This window comes from Chiloscyllium plagiosum, chromosome 19 (genome assembly GCF_004010195.1).
Source record: "Chiloscyllium plagiosum isolate BGI_BamShark_2017 chromosome 19, ASM401019v2, whole genome shotgun sequence".
Lineage (NCBI taxonomy): Eukaryota > Metazoa > Chordata > Chondrichthyes > Orectolobiformes > Hemiscylliidae > Chiloscyllium > Chiloscyllium plagiosum.
Window position 1 is genome coordinate 52,445,986 of NC_057728.1, and position 12,350 is coordinate 52,458,335.

The 12,350-nt window shown below is 39.1% G+C and overlaps 1 protein-coding gene across 5 annotated transcripts in view; it reads right to left on the reverse strand.

The window, feature by feature from the left end:
- The window catches only part of LOC122559812 (centrosomal protein of 290 kDa-like), a 60,711-nt gene that overhangs the window by 28,314 nt on the left and 20,047 nt on the right, over positions 1–12,350 (reverse strand). For all 5 annotated transcript variants that reach the window (XM_043709890.1, XM_043709886.1, XM_043709888.1 and 2 more), the window contains 5 exons: positions 9,727–9,899; positions 6,959–7,121; positions 5,750–5,850; positions 5,561–5,648; positions 4,301–4,407 (listed from right to left, as the gene is read on the reverse strand). In XM_043709890.1, coding sequence (XP_043565825.1) covers positions 4,301–4,407; positions 5,561–5,648; positions 5,750–5,850; positions 6,959–7,121; positions 9,727–9,899 — 632 coding nt within the window. The remainder of the gene's footprint in view (positions 1–4,300; positions 4,408–5,560; positions 5,649–5,749; positions 5,851–6,958; positions 7,122–9,726; positions 9,900–12,350) is intronic.

The window sequence follows — 12,350 nt, forward strand, 5'->3', positions numbered from 1 at the left end:
ATACTTGATTCGTACTTTTGGCCTCTGTGTAATGGAAATGATTTTGAGGCACTGAAAGTAGTGTGAAAATGGTTCATAAAAGTGGTACTGGAACTGAGAGGCTATACTCAGCATGAAAGATTGAACTTCTTTCTCTACAGAAGAGGTGACAATATAATCAAATAGAGGTACTTAAAATTATGATGAATAGACACAGCTAAGAGTTTTTCCAATTGTGAAGAAGACCTGGAAGCTATTAACTTTTTTTTATTCATTCATGGGATGAGGGTGTCACTGTGCAGATCAGCATTTATTGCCCATTCCTAATTGCCCAGAGGGCAGTTAAGAGTCAACCATATTGCTGTGGATCTTCAGTCACATGTAGGCCAGACCAGGTAAGGATAGCAGTTTCCTTTCCTAAAGGACATTAGTGAGCCAGATAGGTTTTTCCGACAATTGATAATGGATTCACAGTCATCATTAGACTCTTACTTCTAGAGAGTATTGAGTTCAAATTACACCATTTGCCGTGGTGGGATTTGAACCCGGGTCCCCAGAACATCACTTGGGTCTCTGGATTAATAGCCAAGCGGTAATCCCACTATGCCATTTGCCTCTCTTATTAATGTAGGATAGTGACTAATAAATCTACTAGGGAACACTGTCGAAGATCCTTCATCCAGAATTCAGAATACAGAACTTGCTACCACAAGGGATGGCATGGTTGGTCAGTGGTTAGCTGCTTCACAGCACCAGGGATCCAGGTTTGATTCCACTCTCGAGAGTTTGCACATTCTCCCAGTGTCTGTATGGGTTCCTTCCGGGTGCTTCAGCTTCCTCCCATAGTCCAAAGATGTGTAGGTTAGGTGGATTGGCCACATTAAATTGCCAATAGCGTCCATGGATTTGTAGGTTAGGTGGATTAGCTGCGGAAAGCAGGGTTACAGGGACATGGTAGAGGGTTGGGTTTGGGTGGAATGCTCTTTCGGAGGATCAGTGTGGACTCAATGGGCCTGCTTCTACACTGTAGGATTCTATGATCTCAACAATGTGGTGATACAGGGTGCAGTTGAAGCAAATAGCTAGATAAGCACACAAGGGAGAAAGTAATTGAATAATATACTGATCGGGCAAGTTGACGAGGGTAGGTATGAGGTCCTAAGGGCATTACTGGAACCAATTAAACAAAAAAAGGTTTCTGTTTCTACTGTGCATTCTAAGCTATTTTAATCATCTTTTAACTATGGTGAGGTAAGAGGCTTCTACTGAGTGGAACTGAATGATTAAGGATGTTATGCCTCAGTTAGAAAGGGAATTAGTGAGACCACATCTTAAGTACAATGATTAAAAAGTGTTGTAGAAACTCTATACGTCTGGTAGCATCTGTGGAGAGAAACAGAGTTAATGTTTCGAGTCCAATAGGATCTCAGGAATAGTTATGTTGGATTGAAATGTTTCTGTATCTCTCACCACAGATGCTCCTAGCGCTGTGGTATTTTCTCAAGTATTTTCTGTTCTTATTTCAGATTTCCAGCATCCACAGTACTTTGTTTTTTTTGTATCATGAATACAGTGTGCAACTTTAGTCTCCTTATTTAGGAAAGGATGTAAATGCATCAGAGGCAGTTTCAAGATACTGAAATGAGTGAATTGTCTTATGAAGTTTAATTTTCAGACTGGGTGAGGGGTGACTTGATTTAACTTTATGAGATAGTGAAAGATCTTAATAAGATGGACGTAGAAAGGATATTTCCTCTTCTGGGGGAGTCCAGAACTAGGGGACACTGTTTTAAAATTAGGGGCCATCCTAGGACAACAATGAGGAGAAGCTTTTTCTCTGAGCTTTGTACAACTTTGGAATTCTCTGCCTCAGCAGGTAGTGGAAGCAGGAAATGTTTGGATCTTTTAAAGTGGGGCTAGATAGATTCTCATTAGCCAAAGGAATCAAACATTATTGGAAGGGGTTGCTAGAAATGGCAATGTATAATTTAAATCACAAACAGATAAGCCGAAATGACTATTCCTGCTCCTGTTTCATATGTTTGTGAAACACAAGTGACAAAGACTCTAAATTAGAAACACCATTGGGGTTAAAGGGCAAGAACAATATCAGTGGAGGATAAACCAAAGAACTGAGAAACGCCTTCTCAATAAATGGTCTTTTATAACTATTTCTTCAGTAGCTTGTACTTATGCTAAATCAGTCAGATGGAAATTGGAGGCAATTCATTATTAGTAACTGAAATATTCCAGCTTTAAGAGCATGACTAGCACACCATCTTTCATAGTCAAAAATAAAGTGCAAACTCATGTTCTAGTGTGTTATTACAGGATGCTGAAGCTGATTATGTTCAAATATTTGTACTATATTAGTAGAATTCTGACCTGTAATTTAAGGCTCGATAGTTCTAGCCTTAACTGCTCTAGGAGGTCATCTAATGGGTCACCATTCTTGATAAAGTTCTTGGCTGGCTCTTCAGAATCAGTCAACTGCACTGGCTGAACATTCCTAGCCACGGGGATATCTGTTTGCTCAAGTGACTCTGCTACAGTATTCACAGTAAGCTCTGACAGCTTTGTCAAAGTAGGTGGCAATGACAATGGCCTGGCTGGAGTTTCTGGTTGTTCAGCTTGTCTGGTTTTTAACTCATCAACAGGCTTTTTCTTTACAAAATATTCTGTCGTCTGATGGGGAACATTCTGACTTTCTGTCAGGGAAGTTACTGATTCTTCCCAACGCAAAGAGCTCCTCCGAGAACTTCCTGGCTGCCTTATGGACCTCTGGAGAATCTCTGAAATCTGGCTGGACATTTTCCTTACTGCAATATCTTTATAGTAATCAATGTCAGCAATGCTTTGTCTTGCTTTGACATAATAAAAATAATCATCTCTATTGTCCTGTATAAAAACAGAGCAGATGCATTCTAAATTATTTGACATGTTCCTCTCAACACTCTGGTCATTCCTTAACAACATTCTTAAGCTAGAAATTAATAGAACTTTTGATGCAGTAGAGAAAAATAGATACAAAAGTGTTTTAAATGAACCAGAAATAATTACTTGTTCATATTTTACTGGAATTACATAGCAATTCCTGCTACAACTACAAAAACAAATACAGGAAAACACAAATACAGGTGTGGCACAGTGACTCAGTGGTTAGCACTGCTGCCTCACAGCGTCAGTGACGAGGGCTCGATTCCATGTTAGGTGACTGATTGTGTGAAGTTTGCACATTCTCCCTGGGTCTACATGGGTTTCTTCCGGGTACTCCAGTTTGCTCCAATAGTTCAAGGATGTGCAGGCCAGGTGAATTAACAATGCTAAGTTGCTCATAGTGTTACATGCATTAGTCAGATTTAAAGAGAGGTTGAAGGGTGGGTCTGGGTGGGTTGCTCTTTGGAGGGTCGGTGTGGACTTGTTGGACCAAGTGGCCTGTTTCCATACTGTAGTGAATCTAACTTAAAGCCTTCCTCAATATTAAAAAGAAATAACTGCTTCCAGATTGTAATTTATTATGGATCTACTTGCTTGATAAATCTGTTGGCCCCAGTCATCATAGCTAATGAAAAATCAGTTTTTAAACAGATAATTATCCAAGCTTACACACAATGTGTGTTGTCCCTTCAGAAATTATCTTCCTGTGGCTTCCTGGGATTAGGAGTTTAAGTGAAGAACATTGACACCACAGGATTGCATGCACACCTGCACAATGAAGCACCAGCAACTCGGTGTTGCATCAATCCCCTGCAGAATAGTATTAGAACTTGGAGATTTTCTACACCACAACTCGTGGTCCATACTAGCCAACTGTTTCTGACATATTCTACATTATAAAAAGGACTTTCTCAGATGATTTCATAACAGAAAATATTCTGACAAGTAATGATTGTTAGGTGTCTATTGGCAGATCATTTAATCCTCTGATCAATTTTCTCTCCATTTAGGTGCTGCCAGCTAGCGTTTTTCCAGAACTTTGTGTTTTTATTGCATTCTTGTTCCTCCCGAGAGATCTTGGTTTCAATAGTGTGGGGAATATATACAGGCAAAATTGTGTGGGAAAGGACAGATTCAGTGATTTTTTTTACCATTTATTGCCATCTATGCTGGTCAGGATATTAAATTCTATTCACTCCTGCCATGACAGAATCAGTAAAATGGACCTGACAATTCATTTCAGGCTACATGTAAATTTCATTCATACAGAATCTACATGTTAACTCAAGCACGACAAAAGATGTAACGTAACCTAAAATTATTACTCCATGATTTTGATAATTTTGATAAAGCTATAATTTCAGCACAAAGCATATTGTATTACCTGGCGGTTTAACTCAAAGTTGACTGAACTTGACAGTTCTGTCTCTTTGCTAGAATTTATCTTCTCATTAAATGGATCCACCAACCCCAGGTCCTCGGCTGATATTCCTAGGTACAGCATAATACAGCACAGTCTTGACATTTTATAGATTTAACCTTGATCAAATTAAATATGATACTAAAACAATCTATATTCTAAATTGAAGTTCACAAACCCTATTTTATACATGAAGTAGTATTTCAATTATACTTAAGAAATTTACTCAAAAAGGTAAACAGAGCTGATTTACAATCTACACATCTGTGCCTCATTATGTTTGAACTGTAGAAAGAGGGGCAAATGGCTTTTATTCATTTTAAACTTTTATGACTGTTTTGTCTAACTACAGAGGCCTTCAATGTTTATTCGAATCACTGGAAAAAGTAGATGAGGTCTTGTTTGACATGTCAGTTGTAAGGATGCAACTTCTGACAATGCAGCATGCAGAGCTGGCTTTTCCCATGGTGTGAGAACCCTGACTTTGGGACCAAATGGAGTTCTCAAGCTGCAGTTCCCAGATTTAATGGCAGCAATGGCACCATCTTCTGTTCCCTAATCAGCTGCCTTAGGACAGTGGGTGAGTTCTCAATCCTACCAGTCAGCCAGAGAGTCAGCAGTTCTGGAACCTCACTGGGTGAGGTGAGAGTTGCTGAAGCTGGTTAGCGACAGAGAAGGCCTCAGCATGGTGGTACACTCGGAGGCACATGCTTAAGTTAAAATTATTGGTGACGTTTGAGTGTGGGAGGTATGAAGGCAGAAGAAATTTATCATCTCAAAGTTGAGCAGAAAAACTGCACAGGAGCATACTGTTTAACCTTTCTTGCCCACACCTGTTGCGGGAAAGCTGAAATGTGGAGCTGGTGGCTTTGGTGCATGCAAGGGGCCACTCCACCACTGGCAAAATGCTAGCGTGCCCACAAAGATCAGAAGTAATTAGATTCATAATCAGCTTAATTGGCTGCCATTGTTATTTCAAGTAGCCCCTCTGGGAATCCTGCTTGTTTAGGAGAATTTTACAGTATTTAAAAGTGCAGTTTGCGAAGAAGGGAGTTTCATTAACTTATTTTCTTTATACAGGCGCTTATAATGAATATCACCTTGCCCCAATGTAGTTATTTGTTTTGCTCCACATTTGCAAATACATGAGTCAACAATTTCCTATTTGATAGTGATGCTTGCCTTGCGTTCACTGCAAAATCACAAACTAGGAGCTAAGCTTACCTCCCACACCTGCTTGCATGCCTTTGTCTTGAGCCATCCTACGAATCTGCCTCTTTAACACAAGTCTTTCTTCCTCCAGGCGTTCAATCTGAATTAACAAATATTGCAAGTTTTTGGACTTTTAAGTGGAACCGTCTTGCATATTAATGTGACAAACCAATAGCAAGGCAAACAAAATGATTCACCAACCTCTTTTAGCAGAATCTGGTTCTCTGCTTGAAACTGCTGCTGTTTCAAATACTTGATTTTCCTAAATTCACTTAGGTCAATTACTTCATTTGCAGCAAGGCCTAAGCATAAATTATTTTTTATTAGAGCAAGAAAAGACTGAATTTTCACCAACGTCATTTGCATCAGTAGTGCTAAGTATAATTGCATGTGACAATTGTTTTAACAATTCAATGGCACATAATATTTATTTGCAATCCACTTTCAGGGTCATGTACTGTAAAAGTGGCCTCACACGATCCTGGGCAGTTTTTACAAATCAACTAGGTTCATCCAGGTAAATTGCAAGGAAATTCAGAGAAAACAGCTAAAAGATGCTTAAATCTACTAGATTTCCTGTAGCATTGTTCATGGTCTTTCAGATAATAGAGATTGTGACAAAACGGGGACTGTAAGCTACAAGCACAGCATTACCGAGGCATATTTATTTATGGATTCCAAATCAAAGTTGATTATGACAGCATTTTCATTCCTATATACTGACATTAAAATGTGACCAAATATTGTGACCATAGCGAAAGTGAAATATGTTGTATAAATGCAATAAATTTGCATATTCTTTTCAGCTTCTGAAATACTCAAAGATCACATTTGTTACAACTGCAGATTTTCTTTTAAAATGTATATTAAGAGTTTATTAATAGTTATATGAGATGAAGAATTTCTATCAGCTTGACCATGACTTGCAAACCACTTACTGGAGATAACAATCATAATTTGGTTAAAATTTGCATTAAATGACTATGAAAAACCAAAGCTACAAAATTGAACCACTTTATAATGCTGCCCAAGGAATGTGTGAATTTGGGCTCAGTTCAACAAAATTCAATTGCAAGAACATCGCAGAGTCATCCTTTGCTGTTTTCCCTCATGTCCTACTACACAGATAGCAAGAGTTGTTATGCACACAAAAAACAGATCCTCTGAATATAATAGGGATTGGGACTAAGGGATGACCAAACATCCCATGTGAAGCTGCACATTCAAACCACAGCATGTTATTGGGATTGATTACAGTGGAGTCTAGTACTGAAATCTAGCAAAACTACTCAAGTTCATTTTATTGGGAACCGTTTCAAATTTAATCTAGAAAATCACTAATTGTAAAGTGTAAACAAGGTCATCAAATACATTCTGTTATCAAACATTGCTGAGGGTCTTAAGATGTACCTAAGCGTTGCCGGAAATTTTCATTTTCATCCAAAAGATCATTTATCTTCATTTCAAGCTTGTTTATCTCCTTTGTCGCTGCTTCAATTTGATGATCTCGGATTTTGATATGGTTCTTGCATTCCTTAATCTCTGCAACAGCATTTTCCAATCCATAAACACCCTAGTGCAGGATCACACCAATCAATGTAAGCAATTGTTGTCTGTTATACCAGAATGATACAGGCATTACATATTTTAAAGGTTATGGAACCAAAGTAAGCAAATTGAATTAAGATACAGAATAACCTTGATATACAGCAATTGAATCTTGTATCAGTTTCAAATCCTGTTCCTATACTACTTCTTTGACACAAAATTAAAGGCATGCGTAATCCTAAAGCTTTCGTATGCTGGTTTCAAAGATCCTGCCTTCAGTTTCAGATACATTCGAGGCGCCCAAAAGCACAAATAATGTTCTGGTCATCCTGCTTTTTTAAGCAATATTGACAGTAAAAAAGTTGGAGAAGGTGATGACTGCAGATGCTGGAGATCAGAGTCGAGAGTATGGTGCTGAAAAAGCACAGCAGGTCAGGCAGCATCTGAGGAGCAGGATAAAGGACTTATGCCCGAAATGTCGCTTCTCCTGCTCTGCAGATGCTGCCTGACCTCCTGTGCTTTTCAAGCACCACACTCAAGACTCTTTAACACTTTAAATAAGGCACCCAAAATGAAGACCAGAGAGGAGGGTGGAGCGGATAGATGAGAAAGGTGATGGATAGGTAAGGAGGGCGGTGCCAAATTGGAGGCTTGGGACTGGGATAATGTGGGGACAGGGGAAATGAGGAAACTGTTGAAAAAAGTTAGCCAGGACACCTGAGAGAGCATTCTCTGTCCTTCTGATAGAAGTGATCTTGTGTTTGCAAGGTGCTGCTTAAGGAGCTTTGGTAAATTTTTGAAATGCATTTTACAGATGCTACACACTGCTGAAGAGCAACAGGAGTGGTGAGAGTGAATACTTATGAACATGATGCCAATCAAGTGGGCTGCTTAGTCCTGGATGTTGTTAAGCTTCTTGAGTGTTGCACTCATCAAGGCAAGTGGGGAGTATAACATCATACTCCTGACTTGTGCCTCGGAGATGGTGGAGAGGCTTTGGGGAGTCAGGGGGTGAGTTACTCACAATATTCCTAGCTTCTGACCTGCGCTTGTAGCCACAGTTGAGTTGCTGGTGAATGTTAACTCCTAGCATGTTGATAGTAGAGGATTCAATGATAAAACTATTGAATGTCAAGGGGTGCTAATCAGATCGTCTCTTATTTGGAGACAGCATTTATGTGGTAAGAATGTAACTTGCTACTTTTCAGCCTAATCTTGGACATTGTCCAGGAATTGTAGCATTTGGACATGGACAGCTTCAGCATCTAAAGAGTCATAAATGGTGCTGAACAGTGCACAATCGTTGGAGAACACCCTCACTTGTGATCTTACGATGGAGAGAACGTCATTAATGAAGCAGCTGAAGTAGCTAGGACACTACCCTGAACAACTCCTGCAGACATGTGCTGAAGCTGAGAAGACTGACCTCCAACAACCACAACCTTTGTCCTTTGTATCACATTTGACTCCAACCAGCAGAGAGTTTGCCTCTGATACCAACTGATTCCAATTTTGCTGATGCTCCTTGATGTCACACTCCATCAAATGAAGCATTGATATCAAGAGCAGTCAATCTCACCTCACCACTGGAATTCAGCTCTTTTGTCCATGTTTGAACCAAGGCTGTAATGAGGTCAGGAGCTGAGTGGCCCTGGCAGCACCTAAACAGGGTGTCACTGAATGGATTATTGCTGAGCAGGTGCTGTTTGGTAGTATTGTTGATGACACCTTCCACCATTTTTCTGATGATCAAAAGTAGACTAATGGTGTGGTAATTGGTCAGGTTGGATTTGTCCTTTGTGTGCACAGGACATACATTGGCAATTTTTCACATTGTCTGGTTGATGCTAGTGTTGTAGCTTGGCTACGGGTGTGGCAAGTCCTGGACCATATTCAGTACGGTTGCCAGGGCCCATAGTCTTCGCAGTGCCTCAATCATTTCTTGATATTATAACATGGAGTGAAACAAATTGGCTAAAGACTGTGAAGTTGAGGACCTGTGGAAGAGGCCATGATGAATCATCCATTCAGCAATTCTGTCTGAAGATTGTTGCAAATGCTTCAGCTTTATCTTTTGCACTGATGTGTTGGGCTCTTCCATCATTGTTTAATGAGTTGTTTAATTTAACCACCATCATTCACAACTGGGTATGATAGGATTGCAAAGCTTAGGTCTGATCTTTTGTTTGTGGGATCAATTAGCTCTATCAATCACTTGCTGTATGTGCTGTTTGGCATGCAAGTATTCCTGTAAAGCCCAAATTCGTCGATGCTTGTCATTTTTAGTAGCAACCTTAATTTAGAGAAATTACAGAAAAAAAATGTTCATTAGGCCACATTTTTCATCTCTGCACGCCAAATGAGGAGCACATGTCAATGGGTCACAGGTCAAAGAATTAGCACTGCAGTAGTATCATCTTTGGTTTGTGCTCTGTCAGTCCATTTCCCCATCTCTTGGGGAATCAGGACTGGTGAATTCTGCTTGTCAGAATTCCTTTAACGCCATGCACTTCAAGAAAAATGATTGCCAACCTCTATTGTGACAATCCTATGATACATTTATTTTCATCACATTATTTCACTGGTAATTTTTATTTTTCAATTCCATGCATATTGTGTTGGCTACTTACTGATTCATATGCCCTGAGTTGAATCAGCATTTCCGCCAGTTCCTTGTCTTTTTCCCTAGCATCTCTCTCTGCAAGGTCAGCCATACGCTTTGCTTCAAATGCTTTTTGCTCTGCTGCCTGTGTCTTTTGCTGGAGGAAGCCAATTTTGGTGTGCAGATTAAGTGTTGGAAAACCTCAAAAGAAATCATAACCATATTTCAGTTACAAATATTTATATGACAATCAAAATGCATGACTTCAACAAAAGCAACAATGATAATGGCTTTCTATGAACACTGCAATATTTTCATGAACATTAAAATTGCATCAAACTAAACTGTGCTGGTGCAAAACCTCAACCCAAGTTGAAGTTCAACTTGCTTAATGTTATTCTACAATAATTCCTTCCATTGTCAACCCATTCTTAAATAAAGATGTCTTCTACTTCAACCACCTGTACACAGTTCCCAACAAGCCTCTATGCAAAAAGAAAATTTTCTTCTGTTTTTTTGTTCAATGTATTTTATCTTAATTACTTGAAATGGTCAGAGTTTGCTGACTCAACATTGTAAGCATTCCCATGAAATAACTCTGACTTTTGTAGTCCTCCAACAAAAAAGAAATACTGGTGAGGATTTTGGCGTCATTGTGGAGGCACATTCAATCAAGGCATTCAAAAGGGAATTGGATTATCTGAAAAAAACGAAAGGCCAGGCTGCAGTGAAAAGACAAGGGGTTTTCACTCGGGTGAATTGCTTCTTCAGAGGGCCAGCATAGACAGGACAGGCAAAATGGCTTCCTTCTGTGCCTTAACCATTCTGTAATTGAGCCATATTTCAAATTCATTGAATACATAATGTCAACAGTCCTCGAGCAGAACTCTATAGAACACAACTGAAAATGTGTTGCTGGAAAAGCGCAGCAGGTCAGGCAGCATCCAAGGAGCAGGAGAATCGATTTTTCGGGCATGAGCCCTTCTTCAGGAATGATGCTGCCTGACCTGCTGCGCTTTTCCAGCAACACATTTTCAGCTCTGATCTGCAGTCCTCACTTCCTCTATAAAACACAAACCAACTTCTATTCACGATGAGAAGTTGTGCTTAGTTCCTCCTCACTGGCTCTTCTGTAGTATCCAGTTTTCAATACAATTTTCTATTTCTTACCCAATAGCCTTATCCCATATCCCTTAGTTTATTCCCTTTCGATGACATTCTGAAGGCCCATTCTCCTGACTTCAAGTCCATTAGGCACATCTGTCTTTTGTCAACTCCTGTGTTAGGAATGCAAACATCATCTTTCTGTTTTAGATCTGTGTAACTACTTCTGAAAATGTTCTCTTTACCTAGAAGGTTATTAAAGTCATTAATTAAATGTATGATTTCCCAAACAAAGTTAAACCAAATAGCATATAATTATTAAACTGGCTCCTTTCCCTGTTTGAAAACAAGCAGCTCATTAGCTATTCTCCAATGCATAAATGCAGACAATGAAACCCTGGACTACCATTTTTAAGAGCCCATTCCTTCACTCATTTTCCTTAAGATCTTCAGATCAAACACTTTGGCTATCGAATACAAGCACTGAGTTTTCTTCATGTTACTTACAAACAAGGAACAGGAGTAGGTCAATTGGTTTACATTTGCTCCGCCATTTGATAAGATCAAGATTATTCTGATGATGGCCTGAACTTCACCTTCCTGCCTAGCCCCAACATCCTCTGACTCCCTGGTTAGTCAAGAATTTATCTACTTCTGCCATAAATATATTCAATGATCCTGCTTCCACTGCTTCATGAGGAACAGTTCCACAGATTTAAGACTCAGAAAGAAATTCTCAGCATCTTCATCTTAAATGGGAGTCCCCTTATTTTTATACCATAATCCTTAGTTTACATCTGATATTTTCCTTTTTGTATATTATTGTGCTTGATCGCCTTAGTTTCAAGATAACTGCAATGTTTTTTCATAATCACCTTATATAAAATAATCTTACATTTAGTGCATAACATTTGATGACACAAAGATAAATAGGAAAGTGAGTTGTAAAGAAGACATTTCAAAGGGATAGAGACAGGTTAAGTGAGTGGAATAAGATTTGGCAAAAGGAGAATAATGTGGGAAAGTGAGAAATGATCCATTTGGCAAAAAGAATTTTTAAAGAAGTACATTATCTAAATGGTGAGAAGTTGAAGAGTTCTGGGATGCAGAGATCTGGATGGCTTAGTGCATGAATCACAAAAGGTTAGTATGTAAGTGCAGCAAGTAATCAAGAAATTTAATTAAATGTTCTGGTTTTATTGCAAGACAAAATGAAGAGTCAGATGGTTATGCCTCAATTGTGAAAGGCATTGACGAGACTGCATCTCAAGTACTGTGTACAGTACTAGTCACCAGACTTGCAGAAGGATGTTAATGTATTGAAAGCAGTTTCAAGAAGATTTACGATACTAATATCTGAAATGAGTGGATTGCCTTGTGAGGAAAGGCTGAACCTGTATCATCTGGGGTTTAGAACAGTCAGAGGTGACTTAATGGAAACATAAGATCCTGAGAGGCTTGACTAGGTGGGCATGGAAAGGATATTTTCTCTCAGGTAAATTTAGAACTAAGGATCATAGTTTAAAAATAAGGGGTTGCCCATTTAAG